This window comes from Balaenoptera musculus, chromosome 20, assembly GCF_009873245.2.
Source record: "Balaenoptera musculus isolate JJ_BM4_2016_0621 chromosome 20, mBalMus1.pri.v3, whole genome shotgun sequence".
NCBI lineage: Eukaryota > Metazoa > Chordata > Mammalia > Artiodactyla > Balaenopteridae > Balaenoptera > Balaenoptera musculus.
In genome coordinates, this window is record NC_045804.1 from 57,695,050 (window position 1) to 57,716,249 (window position 21,200).

General features: G+C 43.0%; 1 protein-coding gene across 5 annotated transcripts in view; it reads left to right on the forward strand.

Annotated features, from left to right (window-relative positions):
* Positions 1 to 348: 348 nt before the first annotated feature.
* AKAP10 (A-kinase anchoring protein 10) overlaps positions 349 to 21,200 on the forward strand; it is a 55,585-nt gene continuing 34,733 nt past the window's right edge. For 4 of the 5 annotated variants that reach the window (XM_036836506.1, XM_036836508.1, XM_036836509.1 and 1 more), the window contains exons 1-4: positions 1,016 to 1,241; positions 8,609 to 8,656; positions 13,909 to 14,091; positions 16,572 to 17,111. In XM_036836506.1, the coding sequence (XP_036692401.1) occupies positions 1,154 to 1,241; positions 8,609 to 8,656; positions 13,909 to 14,091; positions 16,572 to 17,111 (859 nt within the window). In that variant the 5' untranslated portion in view covers positions 1,016 to 1,153. Of the gene's footprint in view, positions 528 to 1,015; positions 1,242 to 8,608; positions 8,657 to 13,908; positions 14,092 to 16,571; positions 17,112 to 21,200 lie in introns of those variants that run through there. The other variant, XM_036836507.1, reaches the window with a different exon arrangement.

Consider the following 21,200-nt stretch of genomic DNA (forward strand, 5'->3'; position numbering starts at 1 on the left):
TTCGCCTCCAGTTAGGACGTGACCTTGGGCAGGTTATGTTTGTGTGTCCGGTTTCCCCCATACCAAGATCACCCACAAGGACCATCATCAATCTGGAGGGTTTGGCACCTGCGCTCAGAGAACTTTCAATACGCATCAGCTGTGATTACCTTACATGCCCCGAACCCAGACAAATGTATCAGCCTGCTCTGATTGTATGGTGAAAAGACCCCGGGTTCTGGTTACAATCTCAACTGCAGTCTCAGCAGAGACACGGTGAATAATCTGGGACCAGTTGCCCCTTCTCTCTGGACCTCTGCTGCTCCGTCCGTCACCTGATCGACGTCATTGATTTGAAAAACCCATTTATTGATCTTACAGGCTCCTCCCTGGCAGAAGCGCCCAGCTACAGGGATTACGCAGTCCTGTGGGAGGGGCCCCACGGGCGGGAGGCTGGTCACTCTGCTTTAGGGGCGAGGGCGGTCAGAGGTTCATAGGAAAATGGCATTTGAACGAGGCTGGAAGGATGACCCACTGGAGGCCGCCCGGTAAATAATGGCGAGGCTTTTATGTCGCTGCCCTTTCAGAGCTGAGCGTTCGCAGGGATCGCGTCCTGTAGTCGGCCCACGCTCCTCCTCCATGGCTGAGGTCGCGGGGACCGCGGAGCCGCACACAGCAGGTGGTGCCCGGAATCCGCATCCCGGGACCTGGCCCGCATCTCGAGGCCCGCTCCGGAGTCCGCTGGCTGGGAGCGCGGGGGTGCGGCCGCTCTGGCCGCCAGTGCCCTGGCCACACTCGGCTGTGGCAGGGGCCCCGCTTCCGGGAGAGTTGGCTCGGCTCGGGCAGCGCCCGCGCAGTCCCAGCGCGCGAGAGCCAGGGGGTCCCGAGCCGAGCGCAGGCTGCGCGCGCGCGTGCGCGCGCGCGTCACGTGGGCGGCGCGTGCGCGCCCCGCCGCGGGAGGGGGCGGGGTGGGGGGCGGGGTCGGCGCGCGGCCTCCCGTGAAGCCCCGCGCGGGGAAGGACCGGAATTCCGGGCGGGCGGCTTGTTGTTAACATGGCGGCGGCAGCTACCGGCACGTCTCCAGGAGGCGGCGGGGCCCACACCCGGAAGACGGGTCTCTTTTCGGCCTAGCGCGGCGGCCGTTGCGGACCCGGAAGTCCGGGCCGGTTGCTGAATGAGGGGAGCCGGGTCCTCTCCGCGCCAGTCCCCCCGCGCCCTCCGCCCCGACCCGGGCCCCGCCATGTCCTTCTTCCGGCGGAAAGGTAACGAGGGGCGCGGACGGGCGCGGGGCCGGGCCTGGGGCGGCGGGTGGCGGCGAGGCCGAGGCCGAGGCGCGGAAGGACGCTCTGTGCGCCGGGCCCGCGGTCTTGCGAGAGGGAGCGGGGCCTCCGCGCGGGCGGGCGGGCGGGCACCCAGCCGGTTCCGAAGTGTGTGCCGGGACCCGCGCGGGGTAGTGCGTTTTGCGGACACACAGCTTTTCGGGGGCGGGGCGGTGCGTGTGTGTGAGTTTGTACCAGAAGAAGGGAATTCCTTCCGTACTTTCTTTACGGAAGTCTCGGACTTGTCAGAATATTGAGAGGTTTATGTCTAAAAGCAGCACGTGAAAAAATTGGTTTCTTCAACTAGTGCTCTTTTCCAGTTTCCCCTTTTTTCGGGGGGTGGGGTGGGGGAGCGGGATTCTGCTGTCCCTAAAGTGACAGTGCTTAACTTATGGCTAAAAGTCCCCTAACGAAAACGACTCCTTTTGATGAATTAGCAAGTTTACTGGAACCCAAACTTCAGAAACAAACTGTTTATATTTCTGATTTTCAGTAGTAGCTGCCCAATTTTTGAGTAGAGGCAGCTTGATTTTGAGCCTGGGTAAGGTTGTTGGCGTTTCGTTACCGGTACGTATCCAGAGTGGACAAGTGTGGGCCTTCTGGGTTGATTAGTGGTTCTTGTATCGATTCTCGTTGCTTCCGGGAAAATTTACCAGGCAAAAACGGGTTTTTGGGAAAGCACTAAACTAAATCAGGGACTTGGGTTCACGTGACAGCTCTGCTACTAACTCTGTCACCTGGGACAGAAAAATGTTAACCCACTTTCCTCTCTCACCTGAGAATTCAATGATTCCTAAAGGCCCCATTCAACTCTATAAATTAAAGAATTCCTTTTAAGTACGCACAGAGTTTTAATAACTGATGCCATGTGATGAGTGAATGAAACCATGATGAGTGAATGAAAACCACTCTGAATGAATGAAAGCGGTAAAATGGTACAAGGAAGCTTTATTGGTAAGGTACCTTGGTATAGTTAATAGCTCTCTAATTTGTTTGAGTGTTGGAATGGTTAGTTGTAGTGTTTTTTTTTCGGGGGGCAGAGCATTCTGTGTATAATGAGGCAAATTGCATGTTGCACAATAGACTGTTGTCTCTATTCAACAAATATTTTTTGAACGTCCACTGTTTGCCAGGCACTGTGCTAGGCCCTCAGTATTAAGCACTGAACAAGACAAAATCCTTATATCCATGGAGCTTGTTGTCTGCTGGGGTAGACGGACAATAAATCTCTCTCTCTCTGTCTCCCTCTAACTCTCTGTCTCCCTCTCTCTGTTTACAAATTGAATACAGTGTTATGACAGAGCTTGAGAGAAGAAACATATTTCGGTTTGGTGTTAGTCAAAGGCCTCAGCAGGTGACCTTGAAACTTAGAGCTGAAGGAACAGCAGGAGGTAACGTATAGATGCCAGGGAAGAGCATTCTAGGCTCAGGGAATAACGTGTTTAGAGGCTGGGAGGCAAGAGTTTGGTGCCCTTCAAGAAAGAAAAGAAGCCCACTGTGACTCGGGCTTAGAGAGGTAGACAAGGATCAGATGATTCAGAGCTTTGTAGGTCACGGTTAGGTGTTATTCCAAGTGCAGAAACAATATTACTTTTAAAATTTTAAAGAGGGGTGATTTGATCTCTTTTTATGTTTTAAAAAGATCATTCTAGATGCTTTTTGGAAACTGGATGTGGCAAGAATAGAAACTGGAGATGGTCTTATTTAGGGATCCCATCCAGTCTCTGAATACCATTTTTAAATACCACCTATCTGCTGATGACTCCCAGATTTACATCCCCAGCTTGGATTCTCTGCCCTGAATCCAAACTGTGTATCCAACCGTTGGTCCACTTTATACCTCTACCTAATAGATGTCTAATAGATAAATCTTTAGCCTACTGTATCTAAAATTTCCCCTTAGATTTAGTCCTCCTAAACCTGTACATCACTTTTTCTCATCTTAACAAATTACATTTCTGGCCTTTTAGTTGCTCAGGCTAAAACTTTAATACCTTCTTGAACCTCTTCTCTCCTACTGTATATCTGATCTGTTAGGTCTACCCCAGAATATACCCAAATCCAGCCACTTCTCACCATCCCTGACCATTAACACCCTGGTCTAGGGAGTCATCTCTATTTAGGTTGGGTGGTTAAGGAAGTTCTCTGAGGGATGTCATTCAGATCTCAGCTTAAATGTCAAGAGGAAACCGGTTTTATGAAGATCAAGGAAGCAGCATTATTTTGCTATAGGCTTCAATTTGGTTTCCCTTCTTCCATTCTTGACGCCTGTGGTGTATTTTCGAAATGCATTCTGCCACACCTCTGTTCAGATTCCCTCAGTGGCTTCCTGTACATGGCCCTCCATAATCTAGGTCCCATTTCTTCTCTGTGCTCATCTCCTGCTTTCTTTCTCCATCATTCTTCCATTTATATTGGCCTCCTTGTTGTTAAGTACATTCCCACCTCAGGGCCTTTGCACTTATTCTCTCTGCCTGGAAACCTCTTCCCACAGATATGTGCCTATTTTGTCCCCCATCTTCTTCAGGTTTTTGATTAATTGACATCTTAGTGAAGCTTTCTCTGACCAGCTCGCTTAAGATTGTAGTCCCCAGGCCCTGCACTCCCATCCCGTCACCCTACTTTATTTTTTCTGTAGCATTTGTCACCATCTGCTGTACTGTGTGTTTTATTAGGATGGAAGATGATTTCTGTTCATGGCTGTATCCCCATGTCTAGATTAGTGCCTGGGATATAGTTAGAAAATTAGTAAATATTTGTTGAATAATTAAAGTAAGAAAAATATTAGGAAGTAATAAGTGCTGTGCAGGGAATTTAAACAGTGATGTGGGAGCAGATCACCAGATGACAGTTTGTGTTTGGATAGTGAGGGGAGGCTTCTCTGAGCAGATGGTATTTAAAATGAGGTGTCAATGAGGAAGGAGAGCCAGCCTTGCAAAGGTAAAAGGAACTGCATTCTGGCTGGAAAGAACTGGTAGTACAAACATCCTGAGGCAGGAAAGAGCGGGGTTTGTTCAAGGACAGAAAGAAGGCTGAAACGTGCTGGGAGTGGAGGGCGATGGGGCATGTTTTAGAGATAGAGATAGCATGACTTGAGTAATGATTGGAGTGAAGGAAAACTGGGAAAGCTTTGGAAAGCTTAGACATGGGGTAGGAGGAGTCCAGAGCTCTCTTCCGGCAGTTGTGAGTTTGCGGAAACTCTTGGATGTCCGTGTGGATATGTCAAGGAGGCAGTTGGATGTACAGGTCTGTAGTTCTGGGAGGAGATCAGAATTTGAGTTCTGAATCTGGACTTAGAAGTATTTTGCATAAATGGTGGTTAAAGACACAGGCCTAAATGAGCTCATCTGTGGAGTACATATGGGATATGAATTAGTTGTGTTGAAAGGCTATGGTACCGTAACAAAGAGACACTAAGTACAATGGCTCAAACAAGGTAGGCCTTTATTTCTGTCTTGTGTAACCGTCCAAGTCCCTGGTCATCAGGTGGCTTTGCTTCACGATCATTCAGGAATCATTTTCCTTCCGTTGTGTTACTCCTCTTTCTCTTAGGGTATAGTCTGTGTTATCAAAGGCAGGTCATGGTCCCTTCTGTCAGCTCTCTGACTCCTGATAAGGGGAAAGAGAAGCTTTGGCCAGAAATGGCACATACCTCTTCTGTTCACATTTCATTGCTGAGGACCGAGTCATATGGTCACAGTTAATTAACTCAGGGGCTTCTGGGAAATGGAGAGAAGCTAGCCAGTTGTGTGCCAGGACACAACCCTCTTACTAGGAAGGCCAGGTAGAACTCTCTACAACCCTCTACAGTGGCCAGGTAGAATCTCCTGCCATGCTGTAGACAAGGAGAGAGCTCCGGGGTTAATCCAGCTTTTAAAGTTGAGGAACATGAGTCATTGGCAAAGGAGAATCGACAAGAAAATGCCAGTGATACAGGAGTACAATATCATGGACGCTAAGAGAAGATAATACTTCAAAAAGGAGGGGTAAACGGGGAAGGGGCTGGAAGGGGCCATTGGGGTAAGGGTGGGGGGTGGTTGTTTTTAAGATAAAAGATGCTAAGCACGTTTGTTCTAGGAAGGATCCAGTAGAGAGGGAGAAAATGATACCGAAGAGAGGTGTTACTTGCAGGAGTGAAGTTCTTGAAAAGACCTTAGGAGCTGGGATTAAAGCCTGGCTGTATCAAGATTTGATTAGGATACACTGCAGCTGGAAATGGCAATCGATACAACCACTTGTTTAAAAGTTTAAAAACTTCCAAACAATGCTATAACTTGTTTATGAATACGTAAATATATTAAAGAGTAAAAATGATGGAAACCATAAACGTTCAATTTCTGAAATTTTTTTCTCTAGGACGAGGGGGAATGAGTTGAGGGAGGGACTTTAGTTGTAACTGCAGTGTTTTATTTCTTTTAAAAATTCTTCTGAAGCAAATATGGCATAATGTTAAGATTTGCTAAACCTGAGTGTTCCTCATATTAAGGTCTAGTCTTGCCTTTGTTTTAAATGTTTCATAATAATAAGAAATTATTATTTCTTATAGAAGAAATAGTAGTGCAAAATAGGATGACAAACCACGATAAATGTAAATAGAATAAAATCTCTATGGCTAAAAAATCTTACAAAAGTCCATATAAAGATGGACTAAAAGATAAAGACTCAAGTTGGGTAATAAACCAAAATGCAGCTATTTACCAGAGACACAACCAAAACATAAGGACATAGAGAAATTGAAAATAAATGGATGCAAAGATATATCAGGTAAATGTTAACTAGAAGAAAGTTTGTGTGGTAGATGAAATACTTTAAAGCATAAAATACCATTAGGGATAAGAAGGCCTGTAAATTATGATAAAATGAAAAAGGTACTAAGAAGATAAAATTTTGAACTTGTTTGTACCTAAATCAGTTTCAAAATGTATAAAACAAAATGTACAGAATTACCAGGAGAAGTCAACAAATTCGTCATCATAGTTAGAGTTGTAAGAATGTTCTTTTTTAGAAATAAAGAGCAGTAATCACAATAAAAAGAAATGGGTTAACCCAGACAATAAAAAGATGGTGATCTTCAGATTGGTTTCCTGTTCTGTACTGTTTAAATGTTAAAAAGGTCATGGGAAAGTTAAAAGTAAAAGGCTGGAGAAGCATATCAGGGATATACAAACAGAAGGAAAGCTAGCATAGTCTTCACAATAGCACACACATGAAAAAAACATGGAAAAGTTAAGTTTTGTGAGGGAAAGGGAACAAGAGTCATTATTCACAGATAATATGATTGCATGCATAGAATATTCAAGAAAATCTAGGCTTCCCTGGTGGCACAGTGGTTATGAACCCGCCTGCCAGTGCAGGGGACATGAGTTCGAGCCCTGGTCCAGGAAGGTCCCACACGCCGCGGAGCAACTAAGCCCATGCGCCACAACTACTGAACCTGCTCTCTAGAGCCTGTGAGCCACAACTACTGAGCCCACGTGCCACAACTACTGAAGCCTGCGCACCTAGAGCCCGTGCTCTGCAACAAGAGAAGCCGCCGCAATGAGAAGCCGAGGCACCGCAACAAAGAGTAGCCCCCGCTCGCCGCAACTAGAGAAAGCCCACGCACAGCAACAAAGACCCGACGTAGCCAAAAAATAATTAATTTTTTTTAAAAAAGAAAAAACATGGGCTTCCCTGGTGGCGCAGTGGTTGAGAATCTGCCTGCTAATGCGGGGGACACGGGTTCGAGCCCTGGTCTGGGAAGATCCCACATGCCGCAGAGCGACTAGGCCCGTGAGCCACAGTTGCTGAGCCTGCACGTCTGGAGCCCGTGCTCCGCAACACGAGAGGCCATGATAGTGAGAGGCCCACGCACCGCGATGAAGAGTGGCCCCCGCTTGCCGCAACTAGAGAAAGCCCTCGCACAGAAACGAAGACCCAACACAGCCATAAATAAATAAATTAATTAATTAATTTTAAAAAAATTTTTAAAAAAACATAAGAAAAGTAAAGTGGGCTGTGTCAGATCCCGTAAGTTTCTCGCTTGGCTTGAGCTGCCATGCTCCTTCCTTCTTGCATGTGATCTTGCTAGTGTGTCTGCATTAGAATTTCCAGTGTTTTGTGTAATAGAGGAGAAATGGTGTAATTTTTTTTTTTAATTTATTTATTTTATTTATTTTTGGCTGCGTTGGGTCTTCCTTGCTGCGTGTGTGCTTTCTCTAGTTGCAGAGAGCAGGGGCTACTCTTCGTTGTGGTGCATGGGCTTCTCATTGTGTTGGCTTCTCTTGTTGCGGAGCATGGGCTCTAGGCACACGGGCGTCCGTAGTTGTGGCTCGCGGGCTCTAGAGCGCAGGCTCAGTAGTTGTGGCACACGGGCTTCGTTGCTCCGCGGCATGTAGAAACTTTCCGGACCAGGGCTTGAACCCTTGTCCCCTGCATTGGCAGGCGAATTCTTAACCACTGCGCCACCAGGGAAGCCCGAAATGGTATAATTTTTTAAGAGACAGTTGTTAAAGCTTGAGTAATAGAAGTTTTAGAATGTTTGTAAGTTTAGAATATTTGTATTTGATGCTGTGGCAGGGATACATAGGAAGTCAGAGATGTTACACAACCAGAGAACTCTGTTTTTTTCTTCAGGTTGCATCTAGTAGTGAGTGGCACATGGTAATAATGTTAACTAGCGTCTTAAGTTTACTGTGTCCTAGCTCCTCTTGTAAGACCTTTACAAGTACCTATGTTTTCATCCACAACCCTCTCAGGTAGTCTCCACTGTGGCTGGTGGAGAACCACACTGGGCAAGTACATGTTCGGTTTTGCTATGCTGGCTGGGAGGTGCTCTTGAGATGTCCGTTTACACATGTTATCTTAACCACATAGTAATTCTACAGTCCGAGTTTTTAACCAGAGGTAAAAGAGTGATTTTTTTAGGGTCTAGCAGACCAGGGTTGAAATCCTGCCTGTTGAAATGACTCTTGACTAGCTCATAACAGTGACCTAGTTTTGTAAATGAAGGAAGTTGAGACCCAGAGAATTAAAGTAACTTGTCCAGCATCACATGGCTATTGAATGGCGGAGCCCAAATTTGAACCCAGGTGTTCTGATCTTGTCTCTCCTTAAGCTCTGAGCGTACTTGACCAAATGCTGTTCAAAGATCACTTCCTGAGAGAAACTTCCCCTGACAACTGCCCTGCCCCGCCCTGCTCCAGGGCAGCTCGCCCGTTGTTGGGGAACTTTGAACACACCTGTCAGAATAGAGCTGGTGTGATTTTTACAAGGCCTGGAAGGGGGTTTCTGGTTGTAGAAGTTGGTCATGGTGCTCTCTTCTCTTCCAGTGAAAGGCAGAGAGCAAGAGAAGACCTCAGATGTCAAGTCAGTTAAAGGTGAGTCAGCGTGTTGCAGTGATGAACTCTTTCATCCTGTTACGTTCTCCCTTCTTTTGCCATTAATCGTCTCTGCCTTCTTTTATAATTACTGATGACTGTGACTTAACTTATATACTCTTCAACACCCACCATGTAATAGGCTGTTACTAAGCGTTTATTGGTTGTCCTAGTGATTCTGATGAACCAGTGTCATCCGTACTAATCACACATTTGATTGTTCCCCACAAGCAATTAGTTGACTGTATTTTAAAAAAACAAAAAGCAGAAAATACTCTTTACTGAGCAGTCTGACCACTGACTTACGAAGCCTGGTTTTCTGTGGTTTATCTGGAAGTATGGTTGCTTACAGTTTTCACTTCCTTATTACTTTGGATGAATGGCCTTAACCTAAAATTTATTTGGAGTCCTTTATTGGAATCAATATATTGTCCTTATTTATAGGTAAGAGCATGTTTTTTTTAGATTGTAATCTCTGCTGTAGTTTTGACTGATTTCATTATGTCAATGTACAAAAATTGAAATGGGAAAATTACTTTCATGACCATCACGTACAAATTTCATAGATGTAATTTATTTATGTGAATTCTAAAGATTGCCACTTATTTAGATTTTTCTTTTAAATGTTTGTATGTTGTGTGGCTAGTAACTCCATATGCTCAAATTGCCAGGGGGACACGAATTATAACTTAGAGGTTTGTAAGATTAGGGAAGAAGTAGGGTAGCTTACAGCCTTATTTTCTGCTTATTTCTGATAATTTAAAGCCAGTTGGTTCATATTGCCTTTTTTAAGGAGAATTTGATTGATGTTGGTAAAGACTTCAAGCCCTCAGGAAGCAGAGGCTTGTGAAGACTAGCCTTGATTGTAGTAGCAAGAGGGACTTTGATGTCCGAGGCACACCAGCCTCCGACAGTGTGACCTGGGGGAACTTTCCTCATTTGTACAACGAGGGGATTGGCCTACCTAACTCCTCAATCTGTCCCAGGCTAAAACACTCCATGCTTGTACTCCATTTATGACAGTACATAGTCTGTGCTCACATTCACTGCCTTAACTTTAGAATAACACAGACGCAGCAGGGAAACAGGCCCTCAAGAAGTTTGCAGTCTGATTAGAAGGACAAACTCAGACCCAGAACAGTAGCAAATAAACCAGAATCATAATAACTATAGTTTATTGAGCACCTGTTCTGGTCTAGGTGTTAGACAAAAACTGTGGCTGTAACAGTGAACAAAAAAGACTTGGATCCACATCCTGCCCTCGTTGAAGTTACAAATTGGTGGTAGGAAGAGGAGCATGAGTCAGATGATGCACACATGGCTTGGGCTAGATCAGCAGTGATGGAGATAAAGAGACCTGGATAGAGCTGTGTGGGAGGTGGAATAGACAGAGCTTTGTTCTCGATCAGGTGTGAGGGCGAGGAAGCTAAGGCTGGCACCCAGCTTTCTGGCAGGCCTAACACTGTGGCTGGTGCAGAACCACACTGGGCCAGTACCTGCTCCTTTTTGCTGTGGTGGCTGGGAGGTGCTCTTGAGACGTCCATTTACACACGTTATCTTAACCACACAGTAATTCTACAGTCCGAGTAACCAGATAAAAGAGTGATTTTCTAGAGTCTAGCAGACCGAGGTTGAAATCCTGCCTGTTGAAATGCCTCTTTACTACCTCATTGACTTAGGGCAAAGCACTTAACTTTGTTCTGTTTGTGTATTCATCTCCAAAATGAGGTAAATACTGGTCTTGCAGCATTGTTGTGAGAGGTAAATGAAATAATGTACCCCAAAAAAAGTACATCAAGAAACCAGTACAGGGCTTCCCTGGTGGCGCAGTGGTTAAGAACCCACCTGCCAATGCAGAGGACACGGGTTCGAGCCCTGGTCCGGGAAGGTCCCACGTGCCGCGGAGCAACTAAGCCCGTGCGCCACAACTACTGAGCCTGCGCTCTAGAGCCCATGAGCCACAACTACCGAGCCCATGTGCTGCAACTACTGAAGCCCGCACGCCTAGAGCCCGTGCTCCGCAACAAGAGAAGCCACTGCAATGAGAAGCCTGCCTACTGCAACAAGAGTAGCCGCCTCTCTCTGCAACTAGAGGAAGCCTGCGTGCAGCAGCGAAGACCCAACACAGCCAAAAATAAATAAATTTATTTTTAAAAAAAGAAAAAAAGAAAAGAAACCAGTACAGTGCCTCATACATAGTAGGTTTTATATTGGTAGCTATTACCATTTTAACAGAGTAGGCCCTTGATATGTTGGATTAGTTGTTAGTTATTAGTATTACAGGGAGTTCAGAGGAATTTGAGGTCAGCAGATGGTTTCTGGAGCATAGGGAAGCCTTCATAGAAATGAGACTTAATGTGTATGAAATTTGAATGATAAGGGTTTGAATGAAAGAGTCAGTTCTTCCTCTTTCCCCTACCAGCCCAGCTGCTTATTTCTTTGAGTATATACTGGGCAGAAGGACCTTCAGACTACTAAAAGGAAATTTTTAAGATAGATTGAGGTCAGATAGTAGAGGGTCTTAAAGACCAGAAAAGAGTTGAGACAGAGAAAACAGGGAACCACTATGGGCTTTTGAGCAGGATGTTGATGCTTTACATATGGCATTTATAGAGGTTAGCCTGGAAGAGCCATATAGGATGGAGACCCTAGATGTGCTTTGCTGTGATACAAGAAGACCTGTACTAAGGGTGTGGTGTTGAAAATAAACAGGTCAGTATCTTGAAGGAAAAGTCAACAGATCTTGACAAGTAAACACGTATAGTGAGGAAGAATGGGTCCAAGATCTTGAGCTTTAGGGGCTGGTGGATTGACAGAGATAGGAAAATTAGAGAAGGAGAATTAGTCTGGAAGAAGATGTTTTAAGTTTGACGTTTGGAAAAATTGGTCTTGAGATGGTAAAGATGACAAATGAGAGGTTGGTTAGTAGCAAATAATTAGAGCCACAGGCTGGAAGCCGAGCTCAGAGGTCAGCCTGAGATCAGGTCAGGGTCCCCTCTGCCTCCAGCTCTGCAGGGCTGAGCCCTTGGAGCTGGCGCTGGGAGGGCCCGAATCAAGCGCATGTGTGAGACTTTCCCCTTGAATCAGCCAGAGTTACAGTTCACTCTGTTCTGTCTATTTTAGATAACAATTTAGATTTTAGATATCTGTTTTAGCTAAAGTTTTATCTATTTTACAGACATATCAAGGTCCCACTTAAGTTTATTTGGGTGGGGGGAGCTTACAGCTAAAAAAAAAAAGTTTGGAAAAGATTGCTCTTGGGCTTCCCTGGTGGCGCAGTGGTTGAGAATCTGCCTGCCAATGCAGGGGACACGGGTTCGAGCCCTGGTCTGGGAAGATCCCACATGCCGCGGAGCAGCTGGGCCCGTGAGCCACAACTACTGAGCCTGCGCATCTGGAGCCTGTGCTCCACAGCAAGAGAGGCTGCGATAGTGAGAGGCCCGCGCACCGCGATGAAGAGCGGCCCCCGCTTGCCGCAACTAGAGAAAGCCCTCGCACAGAAACGAAGACCCAACACAGCCATAAATAAAAATAAATTAATTAATTAATTTTAAAAAAAAGATTGCTCTAGTAATAACTGAAGGTTTGAGAATAAATGTGCTTTCTAGCAGAAGGATTAAAAGAACAGAGAACCTTGGGAAGCAGAGGAGTGATGGATGGGCGTTGATATGTGCATTAAAGAGAAGGGGAGGGAGGAGCACTTGGGAGAGGAGAAGAGAGGAGAGTGCGGGACCACAGAGGCCTCAGGGAGATGGGATGTGAGGAAGGAGCGTGTGAGGGAAGTTGTTCTAACAGAGAAGTTAAGAAAGAAGAAGGCTTGCACAAATGAGTTAGTATTATTTCACATCATCATACACATCTAATTAGGAAACAATCAGAAAGTCTTACTGTTCTTTTTTTTTTTTTTTAAACATCTTTATTGGAGTATAATTGCTTTACAATGGTGCGCCAGTTTCTGCTTCATAACAAAGTGAATCAGTCATACATATAGTCTCACTGTTCTTGATGCATGGTATTTGTAGCTTGTCTATACAAAAAACTAGATATTATTGTTTATAAACCTACCAAAATGATTCTGCTCCCTTCAATTTATCATAAAAATAAAAACAAAAAACAGCTTCCTTCTAAAATGGAAAAAATCATTTGAAGACAACTCCATTGCATAATTCTCCCAACTCTTATTGAATGACTGATAAATACATTTTCCTCAGATAAACATTCTCATCTGCTTTATCCTGTAAACACATCTCACAGTAATAGATTGAATTACAGTACTATGTATTCTTCATAGGAGGTATTACGTGGTGTCACTGAGATTCTGTGTCCAGGAAGCGTTTGCTAAGATTGAGAGCACTTATCTGTTGACCAATTTATCATAAATTGACTGCTCAATAAAATAAGTGGTGCTAGTAGACAGAAGTTTAGTCATGTGAGAGTATTTATATTGAGGGTGTGGAATGCTCAGTGACCTGTATGTTTCTAGCCTTCTTGCTATAGCAATGCACTAAACCAACACTTCTTAAAAACCTTTCATGAGAGTCTTTGATATTTGTGTAGAATAAATGGGATAGGTGGAATGTTAATTCAGCTGTAGCAACAAGTTCATAGGGTTACCTTGACCATATTATAATATGGAGTTGATGATTTCCTATTAATACATTGGTGACTAATCTCTTTATTCTGAAGTCAAAAGGATGATATTAATATTTCTTCAGACTACTAAAGAAAATATATCTTGTAGATTTTTAAGTATGCTTCATCTTTAGGCAGCTTGAACTTTGATCAGTTTTTATTAGATGGTGGAATTTTGTTACTCAATTAAAAAGTAAAATAAGGATCCTGAAGAGTATTTTTCTAATTTTTTTCCCATAAGCTTTTATTTTGGAATTTTAATTTTGTTCCTTCAGCAAGCAAGTATTAAGGAATTGAAAAGGGTCCATGTTTCAGAATGTTTGCTGCCTTTGGTACTTTCTGTCTTCAGAAGAGTTCTCAAAGAGAACTCAAAGATCTCTCTTTTAAGTTACATTTTTGGCACAGTATTTTGAGAATTACAAATAATAGTAGGACATTTCTTTCCAATTTTCTGCTGCTTGGTTAATTTACCGTTTCCCCAAGTGTTTTTGTTGAGTGTATGTACTTAAGAGAGGTGTTACAAAATCTAATTTTTAAAGTTCCTTTAAAGCCCTCTTAGGAGACAGTTTTAGACTATCAAATTGTGTTTTAATTTTTAACAATTTTTTGAAAAATTATAGCTTCCGTATCCGTACATTCCCCACAAAAAAGCACTAAAAATCATGCCTTGCTGGAGGCTGCAGGACCAAGTCACGTTGCAATCAATGCCATTTCTGCCAACATGGACTCCTTTTCAAGTGGTAGGACGGCAACACTTAAGAAGCAGCCCAGCCACATGGAGGCCGCTCATTTTGGTGACCTGGGTAAGTGACTTTCAGTTTTTGTTGACTTCCTAGGAGGAGGGAATGAGTATAACATGTGAAATTCCTGCCAGAGGATACCGAACTGTGTAATTGGATGGGACTTTGAAAAAAATGTTTTAACTGAAATAACAGCTATTAGTGTAATTAATGGATGACTCCATGTTGTGTTTCTGTAAATATAAAAAGCTTGCCCAGTAGAAAAATGGGCCATTTCCAGAAGAAGAAATACATTTGGCCACTAAATATATGAAAAGGATGCCTCACTGCAGTAATACTAGTGAAATGCAAATTAAAATAATGAGTTAATGTTCCCCCTAACACACTGGCAAATATTTAAAGTTTGATAATTGGAATGTTAATGTAGATGCAGAGAAATAACCACTCCTGTATAGCGGAAGTATAAATTGGTAAAGATTTTTTGGAAGGCAGTTTGCAAGTATTTATCAAAAGATAAAGTATAAGATGTAGCCCTCAGATATGCTCCCATATGTGCACAAAAATGTATGTACAAGTATGTGTGAAGCTATTCATTGCAGTAATGTTTATGATAGCAAAAAATTAGGAGCAACATACAAATATCCATTAATAGAGAAGTAATCCAATTGTGATATACCCATACTCTGGAATACTGTGTAGCTATATGAAAGCCTGCAGAAGACATTGAGAAATGTCTAAGGTATGTTAAAGTGAAAAAAGGTGGTCACATAGTGGTATATATAGTAGGATCTCTGTTATGTTAACATAATTCCTCCCTCTCCCCACAAAAAATGAAAAGACGTGCAGGAGATCCTTGTTTTCTGAATATTTGTTGCCCAAATTTCTGTGTTATAAAAATTGTATGTCAGTTTATCATAAATTGAAAAAAATCTGTGAATGGATTGACTTTACTAAAATTAGTCCCTCTTTTGATACCTCTCTCTGCTTAACATTTGTGTCTATTCAGAGCTGAGGTGTCAAAGTCTTTGTGGGTCACCCTCAGCAGTGCACTGCAAATCACATTTGTGTTGGTCACAAAGTAAAATTGTAAGTTTCACTGGATTACTCGTATGTCTGGTGGGAATGTAAAATGGTAGAGCCACTCTGGAAAACAGTTTGGCAGTTTCTTATAAAGCTAATCATGCAATTACCATATGACCCAGCCGTTGCAGTTTTAGGCATTTATCCCAGAGAAATGGAAACTTATGTCCACAAAAAACCTGTACACCAGTGTTCATAGCAGCTTAAAAGCCAAAAACTGGATGTCCTTCAACAGGTGAATGGTAAACAAACCGGTACATCCATTACCACAGAACACTACTCAGCAGTAAAAAAAAAAGAAGAAACTCTTGATACATACAACAGCTTGGGCGAATCTCAAGGGGATTATGCTGAGAGAGAAATGTTACTCCGTTCTGGGGATGGCGGAGAGGTAGAATGGGAGACAGAAGAGCGCTTGCCGTTGCCTGGGGTGGAGGAGGCATCTGAGAGGCCGCATGAGGCACCTTTGTGTCACGGGGCTGTTCCGTGTCTTGGTGGTGTTTACACGAATCTACACATGGGACAAAATTGCATAGGACTAAATACACAAGTGAGTGCTGGTAAAACGGGGGAAATCTGAATACGGTTGGTGGATTGTGTCAGCGTCAGTATCTTGGTGTGATATTGAACTGCAGTTTGAAAGGTGCTACCATAGGGGAAACTGGGTAGAGGGTGCACAGGTTCTCTCTGTGTTACTTCTTCTACCTGCACGTGAATCTGCCAGTATCTCAAAATTGGAAGTTTAATTTAAAAAAGTGCTTTAAGTCTTACAATGGATTGGGATTTCCTGAAGTTCATGAAAAGAGATGTTGGCAGAAATGGAGTAGTTAACATTGCCAGTAGGATAGTTAGCAAGGATGATGATACACAAAGTGCTTCAGAAGAAACATCAAAGGGTCAAGAAAAGCCCTTTTGAAAAACTGATGAAGCCCTCAGTGAATTTTATGAAAATGAGCCTCTTTATGTCATGCTGTGAAAGTTAAAATTTTTTTATTTTTTTCTTTATTCTGATAATTAGCTTGTGGTTATAATCATAACCTAAATTTAGTTAACTATAAAATAAACTTCTAAGTTTTATTAAGTTTGGTTTTATTTTTCAAGATAAAATCGCAGAGCTAGCTCTTTATTTTGTTATAAATAATGCTAAGAGTTCATAACATCTTTCTAGCTATATCCACACATCCACAATTTTTCCTCAGGATAAGTTCCTAGAAATGGAGTTACTGGATTGAAAATCCAAAGAGGTCTTGCCATTTTACATTCTCATCATCCGTTTTGCTATGCCCTGGTTAGTGCTTGTTATTTTTTAAAAAAACATCTTTCAGTTTGACAGGCAAAAATGTTATCTTCTATTAATTTGCTTTTCTGAGATTTTTAATGAGGTTGAGTTTTTAAATATTTTTATTGTAAGTTTTGGCGGTGGTTGTCTGTTACTGAACTGCTAACTCTCCTGCTTCTTTTAGGCAGATCTTGTCTGGACTACCAGACTCCAGAGACCAAATCGAGTCTTTCAAAGACCCTTGAACAAGTCTTGCATGACACTGTTGTCCTCCCTTATTTCATTCAATTCATGGAACTTCGGAGAATGGAGCATTTGGTTAAGTTTTGGTTAGAGGCTGAAAGTTTTCACTCTACAACTTGGTCCCGAATAAGAGCACACAGTCTGAACACGGTGAAGCAGAGCTCACTGGCTGAACCTGTCTCTCCTTCTAAAAAGCACGAAACTGCAGCAGCTTTTGTAACTGACTCTCCTGACAAGAGATTGGAGGATTCTAGCTCAGCCCAGTTGGAAGGAATTGACCTGAATAATAGAACTAGCAACACGCAGAATCACTTGCTGCTTTCCCAGGAATGTGACAGTGCCCATTCTCTCCGCCTGGAAACGGCCAGAACAGGAGCTCATCGGGGTTCCGTGGAAACCCAGGAAGCCTCCAGATTTATAGTAGCCAGTAGAAGTAGTCCCTCTTCTCCACTAAAGGAATTATCAGGAAAATTAATGAAAAGTAAGTGTGTGATTTTTGTCTCTCTTTATCCTGTTTTGTTGTGTGTTTTTTTTGAATTTTTTTGTATCTGTTTACAGAGCGAAACTTGAGATGGGGAATAAAAGGGTTGGAATAGTTTTCTCCCACACTCACTTGCAGATTTGGGAGTATTTGGGTAGTGCCCTGGAGTAGGGTCGGTGTATGAAAAAGGAACAGAAGGGCTGTCGACAGTGATTGGTTCCTCTAAGAAAGACGCTGGCAGAATTAACAAATGAAGGAGGGTCGGGGTCATCCTGCTTTTTCCCTTCCACAGATTTTGAAATCAGATCCTTACCCAGATAGGCTGATTTCAGCCCTGTCTCAGTCTTAGTTTTATTACTATTTTACAGTAGTGTGCAGATAAAATTATTTTTTAATTGCCAGCAGGTGACATTAATTGAGTTCTGTGCTAGGGGTGTACTTGGATTTCATGGAATAATCACAGCATCCCTGTGAGGTAGGCAGTTACCCTGTTTTACATGTGAGAAAGCCATGGTTTAGGAAGGTGGAGGAGCCTTCCGGGGTTACACATCGAGTGGGAGCTGGGATTAAAGCCCTGGCATCTCGACAGCAGCACCTCTTTCTCTTTTCTGTTAGTTTGGAAATTACAGGCTCTTCACTTTTCAATTCTCACCTCCTGGAATTCTGATTAGACAGCTTCCAATCCATGCTTGTCCTCTTCTCTTTTATCTTTTCTTTTCTCAGAGGTCTAGATGATTTCTTTTCTGGTTTTTCCTTGTGTGTTTTTTTCTTTTCTCTTTTCTACGAAGACTTTATGAGGGCAGTTTTAAGGTCCACGGCGTAATTGAGGGGAAGGTACAGAAATTTCCTGTATGCCCTTCTGCCCCCGCACATGCGTCGCCTCCCCCGCTGCGAATAACCCCCACCAGGGTGGAGCACTTGTTGGCATCAGTGAACCTGCCTGGGCACATCGTAATTACCCAAAGTCCGTAGTTTACTTTAGGGTTCACTCCTGGTATTGTATGTTCTCTGGGTTTGGGCAAATGTATAACAACATGTAACTGTCATTATGGTGTCACACAGAACATTTTCACTGCCCTAAAAATCCTCTGTGCTCTACTTGTTCATCTCTGTATACCTGCTAATTTGACCCTGGCAACCACTGATTTTTTTCCTCTCTCCACAGTTTTGCGTTTTCCAGAAGGTCATGTAGTTAGAATCATATATAGTAGCCTTTTCAGATTGGTGGTGACTTCTTCATATCTTTTAGTTTATTGATTCTCTCTTAAAATGGGTCTAATCTGCTACTGAGTCAATCTTTAACATGTTATTTTAATCTAAAAGTTAGTGAATTTTTCATTTCTAGAAATTTTGTTTCTTCAGATTTGCCTGGTCGTTTTTTAGTTTCTTAGTCCTTTAGCCCTCCATCCCGCTTTTGAGCCTATTTCTTATTTATTTAAATTTATTAAACATATATTCATTATCTGAGAAGCCCAGTATCCCAGTTTTTGTGTATTTGAATCAGCATTTATTTGTTTCTTCAGATTCACACTCTTGGTAGCCTGTGATTTTAATGGGTTTTGGCTGTGAATATATGTCTTAGGATTTTTATCTTTGGTAATTCTTTGAGGACTCTGATTAAATTGCGTTATTGCAGAGTGTATTTACATTTGCTTTTTTTTAAAAATTTATTTATTTATTTATTTTTGGCTGCACTGGGTCTTCGTTGCTGTGCGTGGGCTTTCTCTAGCTGTGGCGAGCGGGGCCTCCTCTTCCTTGAGGTGCACGGGCTTCTCATTGCGGTGGCTTCTCTTGTTGCGGAGCACGGGCTCTAGGCGCACGGGCGTCAGTAGTTGTGGCACGTGGTTCAGTAGTTGTGACTCTCAGGCTCTACAGCACAGGCTCAGTAGTTGTGGCACACGGGCTTAGTTGCTCCGCGGCATGTGGGATCTTCCTGGACCAGGGCTCGAACCCGTGTCCCTGCACTGGCAGGTGGATTCTTAACCACTGCGCCACCAGGGAAGCCCCTGCATTTGCTTTTGCCATGCTTCTGGGGCCAGCTTCATTACCATCACATTACCACTTAAAACTGAATTTTTGTCTTGGGTTTTTCAGGCCCTAAACTCTTAAGGCCTTCTGCCTGGTTTTGGTCTAATCTACCCTGTTTGGGCCCTGGGCAGCTGCCCTTGAAAGTGCAAGCCTCAAGTCTCTTGGAGTTGGTGGATTTTCTCAGGTGAATGCCCTCTCTCTTGTACTTTTGCCCGTCTTCTACAGGTCCACAATACCTTGTCTGCAGTCCAGAAATCCAGAAAGCTTTGCCTATCACAAGTTATTTTTTAAATGAACAAAACTTGACCTGAAGGGATGTGAGCTTATTGCAGAGTCATGAATGTGATCGTCTCACATGCTGCTGGGGTATTAAAATGGTATATATAGGGAGTTCCCTGGGAGTCCAGTGGTTACAACTTCGGAAGCAGTATTCTAACAAATTCAATAAAGACTTTAAGATTTTTTTTAAATGGTATATATGAACACAGTGCGTTACCTCTGTAAAAACCTCAAATTCCGAATTCTAAAATATTAGTGGTCCCAAAACTTTCAGATAAGGAGACTGCTTGTACTTGTTTCTATTTCTCACTATTTCCCACAATCTCTGATGTAGTTTTCAAAAGCATTTTGGGAGAATTCAATATTAGGAAGTGTTTCTTTGAACATCTAGTGAGGCCTGTTTCTGGAAATGAAAGTCCGAAGTCTGTTTCTTTGATTGTAATACAGTTTATTGTTTCTGGAAACTGTCTTTGTTTTGGTGTTGATTTATTTCAATAGCAGCGGAGTCATTAAAACAGTACTAGTTTTTCATTTTTTGTTATTTAAAAATTTTGCATGCAGTGAATTTGACACCTTTTGATGTGTACTTGAGTTTTAACACATCCATAGATTCCTGTAACTGTCATCTGTTAACTTTAATATAATAGGCAGTCATTTTACCAGCAGAAGCAAGTTTACTTGGAAATAGCCAGAGGAATTGCAGTTTGAGATATGCGAATTGTGGTGGACCATAGGCAAATCCAGAGAAGGGGAGCTTGCTTTCTTTATATGGAAAAGTGGGGGCGCCGGTAGTAACCGGAGACCATCGGAGGAAGCTGGGGGGTCCAAAGTGTGGAGCCTTCTCATTGGTTGGGCTGCTACAGTGTCTGATTGGCTAGGCTGCCCTGGGGCAGAGAAAAGTTTTCTTCTTCCTGCTGGATGATAGAATAGACAGCAGCTTCCCGTTGAGACGTAGGTGCTGGTCTCTTCCTGTTTGGGGTAATGAGGATGCCTCGCGGGGCGTGAGAGCTCACGCTACAGGCCTGTCCCCACTCCAGCTTTAGCTGAGCTTTCTTTAATTCCACACATCACAATCAGGATAAAGAGCAGTTCTGTCACCTTTGTAGTTAAACCCTCTATCCCAGCACTTGACAACCACTGATCTATTGGTTTCTTTTTTTTGCTTTTTCTGGAGGGCCATACAAGTGAATTTATATAGTATGTAGCCTTTGAGATTGGCTTCTTTCACTTAGCATAATGGCTTTGAAGTTGACCCGTGTTGTTTCTGTCATTGCTTTCTGTAGCTAAGTTCCGCTGTGTGGGTGTTCTGTCCATCCCCTTGTTGAACCACGTTTGGATTGTTTCCAGCTTTTGATTATGAATAAAGCTGCTATAAACATTGGTGTACAGGTTTTTGTGTGGACAAAAGTTTTTATTTCTCTGGACAAATACCTAGTAGTGGATTTATGTGTTAAATGTGTGTCTAATTATATAAGAAACTGCCAGACTGTTTTGTAGAGTGGCTGCACCATTTTGCATTCCCAGCAGCAATATATGAGAGTTTAGTTGCTTTATTTCCTTGCCAGCACTTGGTGTAATCAGCTTTTTGTTTATGTGGGGGCTTTTTTAGCCATTCTAATAGATGTGTGGTGGTATCTCATTGTGGTTTTACTTTGCATTTCCCTAATGTCTGAGGGTATTGAATGTTTTTTCATGTGCATATTTGCCATCTGTATCTTCGGTAAATTGTTCCAGTCTTTCCCAGTATTTTATTGTTGAATTTTGAGGTTCTTTATATGTTCT